Source organism: Populus alba, chromosome 3 (genome assembly GCF_005239225.2).
Source record: "Populus alba chromosome 3, ASM523922v2, whole genome shotgun sequence".
Lineage (NCBI taxonomy): Eukaryota > Viridiplantae > Streptophyta > Magnoliopsida > Malpighiales > Salicaceae > Populus > Populus alba.
This window is the reverse complement of record NC_133286.1, coordinates 4,778,572-4,795,252: the sequence shown is the minus strand read 5'-3', so window position 1 is coordinate 4,795,252 and position 16,681 is coordinate 4,778,572. Positions and strand designations below refer to the sequence as shown.

At 33.8% G+C, this 16,681-nt stretch overlaps 2 protein-coding genes across 4 annotated transcripts in view; one reads left to right on the top strand and one right to left on the bottom strand.

The window, feature by feature from the left end:
- The window catches only part of LOC118037857 (uncharacterized), a 95,002-nt gene that overhangs the window by 32,510 nt on the left and 45,811 nt on the right, over positions 1-16,681 (top strand). The gene's annotated exons all lie outside the window — the stretch shown is intronic.
- LOC118037861 (purple acid phosphatase 22) lies at positions 3,475-6,577 on the bottom strand. The gene is made up of 5 exons (XM_035044001.2): positions 6,323-6,577; positions 5,926-6,217; positions 4,573-5,141; positions 4,293-4,381; positions 3,475-4,136 (listed from the first exon to the last, which is right to left on the bottom strand). Exons 1-5 carry the CDS (start codon positions 6,479-6,481, stop codon positions 3,905-3,907), a joined length of 1,341 nt encoding a protein of 446 aa, XP_034899892.1. The 5' UTR covers positions 6,482-6,577; the 3' UTR covers positions 3,475-3,904.

The window sequence follows — 16,681 nt, the reverse complement described above, 5'->3', positions numbered from 1 at the left end:
TGTTACAGACCTATCTTAACCCAAATAATGTTTTCTGATTACTTTTTTTATTTTTTTATTTTGTACTCAAAATAGAACACAATAAACACAAAATAACATGAGAAAGAAAACAAATACTAACCCAAAACAAAACAAAGATAGACAAAGAGAAGCTGACGTGAAAAAAAATAGATAAGGAAAACAAGAAGGATATAACCTGATTCTTAAGCCTAGCTCTAATAGCAACTGATATGAACCTCTTGATCACATGGTCAAGCAACCCTCAATGAAGATGATACTTCCCTAATAAAGCTGAAAATCAAGTTAGAGAAGTGTGACACAATGAAAACCTGTCCCAAAATACCAACACTATTGAAATTAAATCGAATGATGCCACGAGGTCAATTATACCTTGATTAATCAAATTTGATCTTTGTCGCCCCAAAAATAACATGTTGTATTATGCAAAACAAAATTTTATTTCATAAATCCATGGCTATTTGCTTTTCAGCATACAAAATACTTATATAATACTTCAAATAACCCCAATGGATCCCCATATATGGGTTGGTTTGAGTCTACTGATTAGTACTTAAAAGTGCATTTTTATCAAGGTTTTATATCATCATTTTGCACTTGAAGTATTAATAACTCTTTAACTAAAGCATGTTTTATAATAACATATCTAATAATATAAGATACCTTTAATTTATGGTAAATGGTCATCTTAAATGCAAGCCTATCATATAAATAAAAGAATTGATTGATGAGTTTAAGTACTGAAATTGAAAGGACAAATAGAGGGCCAAACTTATAAAAGAGATGTTGGTTCAGTTCAAACTGAAACACTGTTTGGTAATTGAGTCATATCTAGAGCTGTAGATTTCGGATTTAGGTCTGCTTTGTATGGATGAAAAGATAAGACATTGGCCTAAAACTTTCATGTGGAGTCCAAGATTTAAAAAGGCTATTTTCAAGTCCAAATTACAGCAATAACAGAGAAGTCCGAATTTATCCTGCAGCCTAGATACTGTTCAGTGTTCAACTCATATCTTGAATTCTAGAAGTCAAAATGACCTCAATTTTTTCCCCTAGAAAGATGAGACAATTTCCTAGAAATTTCATGGTATAGATGGTTCAAATTTAGACGTTATCAATGATGTTTTGTTCATACAAGAAGATAAGGATTGTCACCAAGTCAAAATGTGGCCACCCACTCAATAATTAGTCATCAAATCAATAGTTCTAAATTTTGGCCTATAAAAGGAGGCATTTGCCATGCATATAGGCATCTTGGTTGTTCAGATCAAGATCATGCTCTTTATTTCTCTCTTTATATTTTTGTAATGCTTAAGTTTTTCTTTCATTAATATCTTGTTTATGCTTTTCATTTCCTTTCCTTTACTTAGTTAACTTATATCTTATTTATATTCTTATCTTGTTTATTTATGTTTCTCTTCTTCATTATGTTTAACTAAGTTTATTATGTCAAGATGAAAAGGTTACACTAATGGTGTAAGAATAAGTATAATATAAACTTAATATGGACTTCAATGCTTATATCCTAATCAACTTGCTATTAACATGTCTTATCATTTTTATCTTATTAATTCTTAATACCTTGCTTGTTAAATGGTTAATCTAGCTTTTTGTTGTATAACACTTGATACAACAAATGTTTGGCACTTTCATAGCTCAACCGTATGGTATAATCTACATCTGTGCTATGAAAGGAACTTGATTTGTTGTTAATATAAGTTAGCATTATGAATTCCTGACAATATTTAAAAGTTTGATGTTACTTAAATAAGATAATTAATATGATCATGTTAACAATTTATAATGAGCTATTAATGACAAATCATCTGATTGGAACCTCCTTTGTGTGTGGTTTCCAGTTGAGTAATAAAAAGAGTTTATATTATACTTGTTTGAAATACCATTAGTGGATCCTCTAACCTTGACATTTGTTTTTATCATTGTTTAATCATCACATTAATCAAACATCTAAAAGTCCTCTTGAACTTCTTCTTCTTCTTCTTTGTATCATCATCATCATCATCATCGTTATTATATAGTTAACCTCCCTGTGGTTCGACCCCAGTTTTGTCGGGTTATTTATTACTTTAACATTCCTACACCTGGGAGAAGATATCAATCTTTTGATCACGTCATCCATTTATAAAATTGACCTAAATGAGTAATAATAAATCAAATACTAAGAAGAAAATAATAAAAATAATAAAAATCTAAAATTAATATCCTAGATATGCTAGAATCATATTTGCCACTCTTAAGAAGTCCCAAATAGATTAAGAAATATAATTTGAATATAGAATTAATTTTGAAGTCTTCTTGTCTTGTCGTGTTTATTTTTCTTGTTTCACATGGAAAATTCATGAAGAAAATATCCCTCTTTAATACTTGCCAATTTAGTTTCCTTCTAGACTAGAAGAATCATTAATTAATCATTTCTATTTTAGAAAATCAGATCTGACAGCATCCCTAGCATTCTTTGGTGACCAGGAAACTTCATCCTTTGTTGATAAATATTATCCAAAATAATAGGAAAAATAATAAACAAAATTTTCTTGAATGTTAGGAGAATATTTTCCTAATTTAAGTCCTTGAAGAATTATAAAATCAACCGCAAACAAATCTGATATGATCTCAACATCTTAATTAACCCAAGCCAACTTTGAATCCCATATGGCCCAAACTTATATTCATTAATAAGGATCAAAACAGACCCAAAATACACTACAAATAAACTTTCTTTGCTACCCAAAAAATATCGCATGCATAGCATGTCTTGATCTGGTTGAATTACCCATCAAAAGAATTGAACTAAACCCATCATCTATAAGAATCTCAATTTGACCGAATGCATCCGTAAATTAAAACCCATCATGAAAAAACCAAAGGCTGAACCATGTAATGAACCTTATCAACAACCAATCTCATACACATGACTAAATGCTTACTTTAAAGAATCCAAAGGTGAATCTGAACCATATCATTAATTTACCTTTTACATTCCAAACTTGCACCAAAATACAATCAAGAAAAACTGCATATAATAATTTTATCTAATTAATAATTTATTTCAAGGTTTCAAATACCTACCTAGCACGAGTTAGTCTCATGTTGTTGATTGGGCCTGATGACCTCTCATGTACCAATAAAATCATGGCATCATTTGTTGTTCATCCATTATACCATTCAATTTCATTGTTCATATCAATTTTAAATTCTCACTTTATTATTGTCAAGAATTCCCATTCTAGTTATGTATAATATGCATATCTTTTCTTCTATTCATTTCTATTTTCTTTTTAATTGAAACATTTTTGTACAACTTGCTCATTATTTAATTTAACCGATCCAATTCGTTTACATGAGGTTAGTCGGGTTTCTTACCATAACGGATAAAAAATTAAAAATAAATAAAATTAAAAATATTAGAGTGATTAATTGCTATAAAAAGAACAAATCTAGAATAAAGAGAATACATATTTAAGATAATTTTTCATAAGAAAAGATATAGTGAAAGAAACATCATCCTTTTTTATGATATAAATAACTCCTTACTTGAATCTCTAGAACTAACTAGAGTTATTTATTAGAATTCCTAGTTTTCTTTTAATTATTTAGGGGGAATTTCAACTTTTTACAATATATTTTTCTTTTTGCTGTGACGACCACCGAGATGCGACAACACCATCCAAAAAGTACTAATGATACTGCAATTTGGTGCCCATACTACTGCAAGCCTGCAACTCCCATCTCCTTTTTATCTTCTTAATTATGCTGCTTAGCTAGCCCAAGGAACCTCCCTGCAGCCATGGCAGGTTCAAATGCTACCTAAAGCTAACTGAGCTACTTTCTCAGTGCAGTTAAGAACTCATCCTTTACTTGAATGAACTTAAAGCTCATCGTTAGCAATAAATTTTGGTGGTTCTTTCCCGTCCTCAATTGCCCAGCAAGCTGTAGATGTGCTTAAACTATCCAACCACACCTCGTCGGCCGAAAATGAGTTGGAATCATTGTTCCGGTGCCATGACCAGTGTGCCCGCGTTTCATCCATTATCCTCAACCTTCCATGCCCGAAGCTCGCCTCTCGATACAAAGAAAGAGGCGAAGCAGGATTTTTAAACCTAGACATTAACCGCAGATGATCAGCATGCTTGCAGATAGATTGGATAATGCGTGCAATTAGCAATTGATATTAATTTCCTATTTTCTATAAATTATCTGTTTGATAGCTTTAAGATGCTGCAAAAGTAAAAGTGGAATGGAGATCTGAGACTTACGTTAATGCAAGCCCTTCACGATTTCCACCATCTCCGATTGTTATATACACAGGGCCACATGGATCAACCTTGTTATCGTAAATCCTTGTCTGCAACAAAGCATAAACGAAAGACGGCTTGTGGGTAAGATTTAATTATTTTTCTAAGTAAAAATGTGCATGTAAAGTCAAAAAATTGAAATAGAGAGGCAAATATGACCGATTTTTTTAACTTGAGGGACGATGAGAAATGTATTTTACCTGATAAAGCAAATATTATATACTGAGTTAAGTGGACTTACAAATCGTTCATACGCATGGACATGCCCTGCAAACACGACATCGACTCTTGCCTCGTACAGCAACTCTTCCATAGCTTTTCTCATGCTCTCTCCTTCACCTTGATGTGCATTATTGGTATTATACCAGGGGGCATGCAACAACACGATGACCCACGGCGTCTTCTTCCTATCAACGCTGCCCAAGTCAGCTTCAAGCCACTTATACTGCTGCGAGTGCTCGTCAAAATCCGTGTAAGATCCTAACATTATAACATGAGTGCCAACGACGTTGAATGAGTAGTACAAGTTTGAGCTTGAATTGCTCTCCTCGTATGGCATCAGCCACCGTGCATTATAGGCCTTGAAGCCATGTGGCTGTATAATCGGGAAGATTTCGGTCTCGTGGTTTCCTTCAGTCACCATCCACGGCCGCTGGCTGGCATATTTCTCCACGAGGCGGCCAAATGAGTCCCACAGAGGTTGATTGGTATCTGCGTAAGATAAATCACCCGGTAGCAATAACACATCGTAATCACGGCTGTTGATATGTGCTAAGGTCGAATTAGTCCATCCTGTTTGCCCGAGATCACCTGTAAATTAAGTTGAAACAAGCTTGTTTAACAATTCTTCCAGGGAAAACAATTCTTGAGATAATTAGTTCATAACTATTGTCATATTTGTTACGATGTATATATAATGTAATTTATTTCCGGATATTTTTGCTATTTAAAGGATTCTATGCTAATATGTTTTTAGCTATTAATTTCTTGTGCTACTATAACCATAGTTATTAAACCAAGTTAACTCAATAATTTACTTACGTAAAACTTAATCTTGACTATTTATATCGAATCAAATTAAAAATTAATTTGAATAAACTTGACCGAACCGATCCATCCATCTTCTTGGCTTGAGGTTAGAAGTATTTTTTAAGCCAGCTCACCCAAAGACTTCGCTTCAAGATGCCTAGGATATATTCCTTTTATGCCTTACACGTCTATCTATCTTTTGAGAGAGACATTTGAGAAATTGGGCAATTTGTTTTTGACTTGCAAGTGCTTAAAGAACCTTTTAATTCGCTTAAAGGTGTATATATAGTAAATGCTATGTGTAATATTCTTCTCACTCTTTGCCCTCTAATTAGCTAGATGTTGCTTACACTCGAAGCACTAACCTACAATCCAACCGATCTGCAACCTTCTAAGCTTTATCAATTAAGATAGGCTCGTGCAACAGTTTCTTAGTTTCCTGCATGACCAATTGAACCGAAATTCACTTTGGTCACAGTAACTATGGATTCATTACTTATAATGTCGAAGATAATGGGCATTGTAATTAATATGTGGTCATGAAATAATTTAAAAAAAGGCTCACCAATCACAACGAATTCAAGCGGAAGAGTTGCAGGAGGGGTCTTGAAGGATAACTCCGGGCCAGAACCTCCACATCTGTAGTAATAAGTTGTTCCTGGCTCCAACGGTCCGATCTTGACATGGTGTATCTTGCCTGAGCTATAGAAGAAATAACGATAGGAAGTGTGGTCTCCGGTTGCCATTGCATTATATGTTCCCGGTTGCTTTCCATATTCTACCGTGGACGGTGCATGCTTATCATCAGTAATCCATGTGACTCTCATGTGGTCTCTCCCCACCAGCGAAACGTGCACCTGAAACCATACATCTGTTATCCTCTGCCGTTGAGCTAAACATATACGATAAATTACGCATTGTATAATATCTGTAACTAGATGGAGGGAGAGAAAGAAATTAACCTGTTGGGCTTCAGGTTCCGATCCGTGATGATCAGTGAAGATGATGTTGCGAGCAGGAGGTCGAGAGTAACTTTCATCTTTTGATGCGTAGCACTGCGAGGTGAATTGGAGGAGGAGGAAGAAGACGCTAGTTATTAGAGCATGCAGAGATTTCTCCATCTTTCTTTCTTTCTTTCTTCTTGTTTTGAGATGACAAGGCTGGCTATGGATGGAGGGATATTTAAAGACGGGTTTCAGAGCTTGAAATAATATTTTATCAGATAGCAATGGCGTCAAGGAAGTTACTAGGAATAATTATTGGATATGCTTGCAGCAATAAAACTACGAAAATGGAAGCAGCTTCTTGAGGAGCTTGGCTAGCTATCGACTTAGCTAGCCAGCTTTCCTTAGCTCAGAAGGCCCATGTATTGTCGGCAAACATATGGACATCATTGTACCATTGAATTTTTTGTTTTTTGTTTTTTTTTTTTCCCGTCTGTATACATGGAGTTCATGCCCGTGATAGGGCCAGCTCTTAGCATGGTAATATAAAGTCTACAAGTGAAGTTTTGATATTATAACGTCCATAAGTTTAACTTAGTTGAGATACGCATAAGTTAATCTGAATATTTATATTAAACTAAAATAAAAATAAAATCTACAAGTGAATTTTTCATATTATAATTATAATTATAAACAGAACTAAAAAAAAAACAGGAGTTGGTAGTGTTTATATTAAAGATGAATTACATTAATATTTTTCTTTAATTGTTTTGATAATAACTTCAGTTGGTTGACATGCGGGGCTTGCTTATGATTGCAGCTTCAAGCGAAAGGAGACTTGTCTCCTGTCATGTATTTTTTGTGAAAAACGGGTTGTTATGTATAAATAAAATGCAGGTTAACCACTATTAAGTATTTTACTATACAAGAGCTGACATTTACATAATTCCCTTTAAATTATCTTAATTATATCAACTGAAGTGTTCAATCGGAAATCAGTTTAAAATATCTTTTAAAAAATATATATTAAACAGAAATAGAAAAATAATAAAAAAAATTAAAATAAAATAAAATAAAATAAAATATATTAAAATAATATAAAAATTAAATATTTATTACAAACTTAAATATTTATATGTTCAAATACAATAAATCTAATATTGAAGTGGTGTTGGAGGAGGAGGAATAAATCTAAAATAGAGGCGGCGCTGAAGGAGAAGGTGGAGGAGGTGGTCATCGTTAAGACCGTGGGGCCAATAAGAAGAAGCACATAGATCACCTATATGTGATCTCATCTTCATTTACCATTTGATAGAGTTTTTCATGGTCTACAGTGAGTCGTTCATATGTTTCATTAAGATAGGTCGTCCAATCATATACTTGCTGGTTTAACATCACCTCGAACTCAAGAGTTTGAATGCTCGAAATCGATTATAAGCATTTAATGGTCAAAACACTACTAGTCATTCTCAAGTCCTTAGTTGTAGTGTTAGAGAGTCTGTACACCATATTTCTATCGGGTCCACCATACGATTCTGCCTCCAACCATAAATTCATTTCGAGATTCGAATAGATTGAAGGATCGTCCCATTATCTCTCCTTCAAGAGGTTGTTGTATGTATCTTGGAAAGAAATAATAAATTCAACAAATTGAAAGAAATTATAACTTAATAAAAAAAGAGATGAAAACCAACATACCACAAAATGTAAAGTTCGGTTATTTACAAACTATTGCATCTTCTTTTGGCGGCCATCACTCCATATATGTGTTTCAACAAAAGTTTCATTAGGTTTGGCTCACATTTAAGAACCATAGCTTGTAAGATAAAAATATTGTTAGTTAAATATATTTATGAAAAATAACAAATAAAAGTAGTAAAAGTAGTAAAAAAATCTTACCATTCGCTTCACATGCGAAACAAATAGAACAGAGCCACTAGTGTGTATGGTAACAAAACCGTGAACATGTAGGTGCCGATTCTCCATACCAGATTGTGACCATCAAGTGAAATACGTGGACATCATGTGTTGAATGTAGTCCATCCATACAACCTTTAAGATATATGACGATCTGAAATCCTTCCAAACTGCCACATCATTCTAGGTTGAAAGCTTCATGCAACCATATTATTCGATAGTTTTACCCATATTTAACTAGTGTTTTGCCTATGTTTTTTTATATAAAATGCCTTGATATTCTTCATTTTATGTTTTGAAGGTGCTTTTGGATGAAAGATGCAAAAAGAAGTAAATTGGAGGTAATTAGTAGATTTGACCTTCAGTCGATGTTTTGTGCAAAACGTGAGCTCTAGAGGTCAAAATGAAGTGATTCCAGTGGCATTAAAAAGCTAATATCCATATCTTTCTGTACATCTAAGGTGAGAAAATAAAATAAGGTAGAGGATGGAGATCACATCTTTCAAAGTCAAATATCGCAATCTGTCAATGTTGACCTTTGACTATTCTGATTTGAAAATCTGGAGCTATAGAAGTCCAATTAGCAAACTCAATTTTTTTAAATTTCTAACTCAAAAGCCTATTAACGCTCCAAATTTCATCCAAAAAATATGTCATATAAGGGAGATATGATTTTTCAAAGATGACAATTGAATTCTGCTAACAAACAGGTTTTGTGAAGAAACAAGCCTAAATTACATTCCGAAGCATCTAAACCGATATCCAAGTTTTTATTTTAGCAATTTAGCTCCTCTAAGTCAAAGCTTGAAGATTTCATGTAAGGCTATTTCTTTTTTTTTTAGGAAAATAGTTACTGAAGTACTTAAATATAAACAATCTACTTAAGGAAGGGCTATTTTGTAAAATAGAGACTAGGGTTTTCTAGAATATAAAAAGAATGAGAGAAGAGAAGGGGGGTAGCCAGCCAAGAGGAGAAAAATGCCCCCTTCCTCTAAGAAACCCGAAATCATGCATTCTTCCTTTTTTTTTATTAGTTATTCAACAAACATGCAAGGCTAAACTCGTTTTCTTGGTTGCAAAGACACAAAAACCTTCGAATTTCAAGAACTATAAGATTTATTTAACCTTTCCTTTTCTTTTTAGTTTATATGACGAATATGCTTGTTCTCCTATACTTATTTTTCCTATGATTGTTTATTTTAATTGCTAGAATGGACTCTAAGTTATTATTGTAGACAATTTATTACTAAGTTTGTTATCAAAACCGGAGTAGTAATATATGAACTTGTGAAGCAATTGAGTTTAATAATTGTAGCGGATCTAGTTATTAATCTTAGGGAGAACATTCAATCAAATCAAATATAGACTGTGGATAGTTCTGTTTTCTTGATTAATCAACTTATCTAGTTCTTAAGGCTGCCATTGAATTAATTTACTAGTGCGAACACTGTGGTTGTTTAATGGTTAGGGTTAGTTATACGACAGATATTTGAACTAACAATTGTTAAGAAGAGATAAATATTCATAATATAAATTGATGTTTCATTTGCATGATCAGTTCTGATTTCTGTAGGTGGATGTGTGCTTGCGACCAAGGTTTGTTCTCTTGATAATTTTTTTATTTGATTTAATTTCGCTTGATAGTTTTTTTGTTTTCTTTTACTTTAGCCTAGATAACATCCAACCCCCCTAAATTACATATCATCTAGCATAAAAATCTGACTTGAACCTTCCTCATGGGATCGACCCCTTACTTGCTCTATACTATCTTGTGTGTTGTATTTGAAGTTAGGGTAATTAATTTGTGCGACCGTGACATCGCAAAAAAGCTCGCTTTCTCTCATATTTTTTTTTTGTATCCTGCTGTAAAGGGGCGCCCCCTTGATGTTACGACATCACACTCAACACTCTTGTGTCATGAGTCGATGGTTTTGCCTTATGTGCCTATTCTTGGTCAGCATCTAATGACTTATGGTCATCAATATCACTGCTAGAATAACTAGTAGTGATCTTGTCCTCACAACATGCAATGGATTTTCCTCATGGCATCTATAGAAATTAACAAAAAAAAAAAGAATTATATGATATCTAATTTTTTAAAAAAATCGCCAATACCACCCCTATACAGGAGGCTACCAAAAATTTATAAACCTGTAAATACACAACATACATGCCACAAACCAATTGATTCTATTCAATTTCTTCCAACAAATTAGAATAACTCAATTTTGCACAAAATTCTCATTTTCTAAGTGATAATATATGACACGACCAAAAGCTTGATGTCTCTTCCCAAGTGCAGGAGTGTCGAAGTAATAAATAACCCGGCAAGACCGGGGTCGAACCACAGAGAGGTTAATTGTATAAATTATAAATAACAAAACAACAACAACAACAATAATAATAACAATAATAATTACAATACTCAGTACGTGGCGTTGTTACACCTGAGAATGATCCAAAAGACCGGGTCACAGGTTTCCAGCCTATATACTGACTTTATGAAAAGATCAAAGATATATATTATATAATATAAACAGAATGTAAATAATAATAATAATAACAATGATAATAATAATAATAACAGAAGATGAAGAAATTAATGAGAACTTTGAGATAAAAGATTAACGTAAGGATTAAACAATGATAAAAACAAATGTCAAGGTTAGAGGATCCACTTATGGTACTTCAAACAAGTATAATATAAACTCTTATTACTCAATTGGAAACCACACATAAAGGAGGTTCCAATCAGATTATAAATTGTTAACATGATTACATTAATTATCTTATTCGAATAAAGCTAATACTTGTAAATGTTGGCAGGCATTCATGATTATAACTTATGTTAACAACAAATCAAGTTCCTTTCATAGCTCAGGTGTCGGTTAAACCATACAGTATGGGCTATGAAAGTGCCAAGTATTTGTTGTACCAAGTGTTACACACAACATAAATCTAGATTAACCATTTAACAAGCAAAGTATTAAAGTGAACAAGATAACAAATATAAAACATGTTAGTATCCAACGTTAAGGTCCATGTTAAGTTTATATTATACTTGTTCTTACACGATTAGTGTACCCTTTTCACCTTGACATAATTAACTTAGCTAGACATAATAAAAGAAAGAAACATAAATGAGCAAGACAAGAACATAAATGAGAAAGAAGTTAACTAGACAAAGGAAAGGAAATGAAGTGCATAAACTTGATATTAATGAAAGCAAGACATAAGCAATACAAAGAGAGAAAGCAAGAGCATGATCTTGATCTGGAAACCAAGATGCCTCAATACATGGTAAGTGCCTCCTTTTATAGGCCAAAATTTGGAACTATTGATTTGTTGACTAATTGATGAGTGGGTGGCCATATCTTGACTTGATAACAATCCTTATCTTCTTGTCTGAACAAGACGTCATTGCTAACATCATAATTTGCCCAGAATCCTCAGGAATGTTCTAGGAAATTGTCTCAGCTTTCCAACAAAAAAAAGATGAGGTTATTTGGACTTCTAGAACTCAAGATATGGGTTGAACACTAAATAGTGTCTGGGCTGCAGGACAGCTTCGGACTTCTTCGTTGTTCCTATATTTTGGACTTGAAAACGGCCTTCTTAGATCTTGGTGTCCAAATGAAAGTTGTAGGCCTATGTTTTACCTTTCCATACATATAAAATGGACTTAAATCCGAGATCTAGAGCTCCAGATATGATCCAATTACCGAGCACTGTTCCGGTTTGGACTGCACCGACATCTCTTTTCTAAGTTTGGCCATCTCTTTGTCCTTTAACTTTCAATGCTTAAACTCATCAATCAATCCTTTTATTTATGTGATAGTCCTGCATTTAAAATGAGCATTTACCATAAATTAAGGTATCTTATAATATCAAATTTGTTATTATAAAACATACTTTAGTTAAGGAGTTATTGATACTTCAAGTGCAAAATGATGATATAAAACCTTGATAAACATGCACTTTTAAGTACTAATCACACCCCCCAACCAGCTTATTACTAGTCCCTAGTAATCTAAAGCGTTAAAATAGAGAAACAATTTGCAAGTTCCACAAAGCAAGGCATTCATCATTCAACTTCCATTAATCTATCCAGATAAACAAACTCTCATTAAATTTATATTCCTGCTTCATACTTCTTAAACAAGATATTAATAAACCTTCTTTTTGTGTGCTCAATGAAAACATAGATGATGGGGCTTTTGTTGGAAGAAAACAATATTATGTTCAAATGTTTAAGGTGAACTTCCTTGGGTTGGGATTATTTTTTTTTCTTTTTATTTATATACACATACAACTTAAAACACAATGTATCTTTAACCCATGTAACGAGTTTTAGGCTAATGACTCCCAGACCAGTTGGTCTTAGGGCATTAGGAGTTGAGACACCCCTACGAGCTTAACAACTCGGGTTGCAGATACTAATACGTAGATAGTGCAATGTTTGATTCCCTTAAGCTTTTCTCCTTAACCCATGTAACAAGCTTTGGGCCAATAGCTCCCAAGTCAGTTGACTTTAGGGTATTAGGTGTTAAAACACCCCTTCGGGCTTAATTGCTTAGGTTATGGAGGCTACGAAACCAAACTTATCCACGTTTTATTATCATCAATACTATCTTTTTTTTTTCTTTTTCTTTTTTTTTTTTTTTTTTTTTTCTTCTTTTTTTTTTTTTTTTGCAAATTATATACTATCCTTTACCCTTAGTTGTTACCTTCAACAAAAGAACATAATTACTGTAATAATCCAATGTGCAACCCACAATCATATGTTAAAATGTGTGTGTGAAAATGAAGGTTTAATAATACTTGTTAAATGAGTATATGAGCAGAATCAAGTGATAACAATGTGAGAGTTTGTAAACCTGAATATTTCAAGAAGTATTATGATAGACCTTGGTAATGAAACTTACTAAGATGCGTCTCTAGAGTCAATAAAATTGATTCCATACTCTGCCATCCTAAGAACAATTTTGTCAAATGGTTTTAATAATAGCAAAAACAGTTAGCAAGTTAGTTTTTTTTTTTTTTTTTTTTTTTTTTTTTTGAAGTACTACCCTCTCCCCCCAACCAAAACGAGACATTGTCCTCAATGTTCGAAGGTAGAAAGATAGAGTATAGAAGACATCACCTGAAACAGCGAACAATGACAAACCTGAAATACACTTAAACAAACATAAGAAGTAACAAAACAAAATAATATGCTATTAATAAAACCAAAAGACACAAGTTTTCACAGATGAAGGCTCAAATCTAATCTAAGCTTTTTACGGCTTTCCTTAGTTGACCAATCTAGGCGACTCATGCAGGGATCAATGATAGGGATGAAAGATTGTAGTTGGTCAATCAATTGTTCAGCAGTAGCAGCAGAGATTATGATTTGTCGTGCCGAAGATGTTAGAAATTCCTGTTCCACAGCTTGATCAAGGAAAGACAACAACTTATCATAAAAACCATTAACGTTTAACAAACCTATAGGTTTATGGTGAATGTGCAGTTGGGCCCAAGATGAAATATGAAAGATCTCTTCCAATGTGCCCAGACCACCTGGTAAGGCAATGAAGGCATCAGCATGGTTAAACATGGTATTCAGTCGATCAGACATTGTTGGGACCTGTAGTTCTTCTCCAATTGTTTTTCCAATGATGTCCCCATTTGCTAAAGCTTTGGGGACAACCCCCAAAACTTGACTGCCTCCCAAAAATGCAGCCATTGACACACCTCCCATTAACCCAAGGCTACCTCCCCCATACACTAAATGAATCTTTCTCTCAGCTAGTACCCGACAAAGATGATTTGCTGATTCTAAAAACTCTTTTTCTTTCCCAGGACTGGATCCACCGAAAACACAAATATTTTTTATGTGATGACTTGAGGAACCTGCCATTTCTACACACTTCTATATTTGATGAATGTATGGGATGAGTAGAAATGAAGGGAAGGAAGAGAAGAATTTATAGATGAAAATTGAAAATGCAATCATACCACCTATATGTAGGCCAGCTGTAGTCTCACAAACTCTCTCTCTCTCTCTCTCTCTCTCTCTTTATTAATTATTTATTTTGAAAAAGCATGTGTATGTACAGGTAGTTGTGATTGTGGCTCACATCTTCCCTTGGTTTTACGTCCAAGAACGGCTTAAACGCCCTCTATGGGTCGGGGATAGGCTTCCCATCCAGTTTTCTTAAAAACTGGCAAACAGGGTCTTTTTTAGTCAGATTCCCAAGACTAAGTCGATCATGTTCTTTATGGAATTGTGGCCATAAATCATGAATTACACGATGCACATCTCCACTAGGATGCGTCTCAAGGGTCAATAAAAGATTATCTAAAGACCCCTTACTCAGGCCATCCTTAATGAATTGTATTTTATCTTCACGGTTTACAGATACCATTCCTAAAGAACGACATGTCGCATTACAAGTCCATCTGGCACATCGATGACAGACTTTCAGTCGTTTTGCACGACGTTTCTTTGCAAAAGTGCTTTTACCTGTTCCAGGCATGTGTGAAATGAAAGAATTGGAGGACTCACCTGATAATCGGACCTTTGCTTTAATTAGCCAGCGAATATCTTCAGGAATTCCATGATTCATTAACAACCTCAATCTTGCACACCTAGCACGGTAAATTTTTATAATCGCATTCTGAGGCAGAGCGGGAAAATACCTTTTCAACTTTTCAAGAGTGGTGTCCATTTTAAAATTAGAATTGGGGAAAATATTCAAAGAAGGGAGAAAGAGCAGAGAATTGTACAAATATATACAAATATCAGTTATTTGGGAAACTGAAAGAACCGACTTAAGAGTCACGGAGTACCGTTATCCGCCATTTGACCGGGGTGAGAGACTAGCAAAACAAAAGTCACACTAAAAAGCAACAAAAAAATGTGAGAAAAACAAAATAATCAACCTTTATCAATAAGATTATTCAAACCAATGGATTCATTTTCACTAGGAAACTCATCAAAGTAAGCTTTTAAACGATGTTCATTTACCTTCAAAACATTGTCATTCTTTGGATTCTCAATATCAAGGGCCCCATAAGGATACACATGTTTCAAAATAAATGGACCGCTCCATCTTGATCTTAGTTTTTCAGGAAATAAATGGAGTTGAGAATTATAAAGCAAAACTTTTTGACCAGTATCAACTTTTTGACAATTTTCACAAGTTTTGCAGAATGCATGTGTGTCCTTGAACATGGTGGGCCAATAAAATCCATTTTGTAAGATTTTTGCAGTCGTCTCTCTTGATGAGAATTGACTCCCACATGCTTCAGAATGACAAAGTTTAATGACATTACTTACCTCATTGTCGGGAATGCATTTTTGAAATATTTGATCAGGACAATTTTTGAATAAGTAAGGGTCATCTAAGTAAAATTTCTTCACTTCGTTCAAAAACTTTCCTTTGTCTTCGGTACTCCAGTGAGCTGGCAAATCTCCTGTTGCAAGAAAATTGATATTTTTAGCAAACCAAGGCATTGAACTTAGAGAAAGTAAGGATTCTTCAGGAAAGTAATCATCGATTGGTGTGATGTCAGATATCAAATTTGTTGTCACTCTTGACAAAAGATCGGCATCAATATTTTCGGTGCCTTTTTCATCCGTGATTTCTTCCTGAGAATAAATCATTTGCAAATCTTCATATTCATCCAACTCAATTTTACTCAAAGTAGATTCAAGTTGATCATGAACTAATTCTTCAATATGATCTACTTCTTGTAAATCATTATCATCTCCAGGCTGCTTGCAAACGTTGAAAATATTCATCTCTAATGTCATGTTTCCAAAAGATAACTTCATGAGTCCATTCCTACAATTAATCAATGCATTAGAAGTTGCAAGAAACGGACGTCCTAAAATAATAGGAAATGAATTACATGCTTCAACATGTTGCGTGTCCAAGACAATAAAATCCACAGGATAAATGAATTTATCGACTTGTACTAACACATCTTCAATTATTCCTCTAGGCACTTTTACAGATCTATCGGCGAGTAAAAGAGTTACAGAAGTTGGTTTTAACTCACCTAGATTGAGACTTTGAAAAACTGAATATGGAAGTAAATTCACACTAGCTCCAAGATCAAGTAAGGCTCTTTCAATTTTATGTTCTCCAATAAAGCAAGAAATTGTAGGACAACCAGGGTCTTTATATTTCAAAGCATTATTGTTTTGAAGAATGACACTTACTTGTTCGGCTAAAAAGGCTTTCTTTTTCACATTCAGTTTTCTCTTCACAGTGCACAAATCTTTCAAAAATTTAGCATAGGAAGGAACTTGTTTAATAGCATCCAACAAAGGTATATTGATCCTTACCTGTTTGAAAATTTCAAAGATTTCAGAGTTGTGACTGACTTTTCTTTGTTTGGTCATGGCATGAGGAAATGGAAGTGATGGCGGGGAATCAGCCTTTTCTTTGCAATGTTCAGGTTCAACCCCTT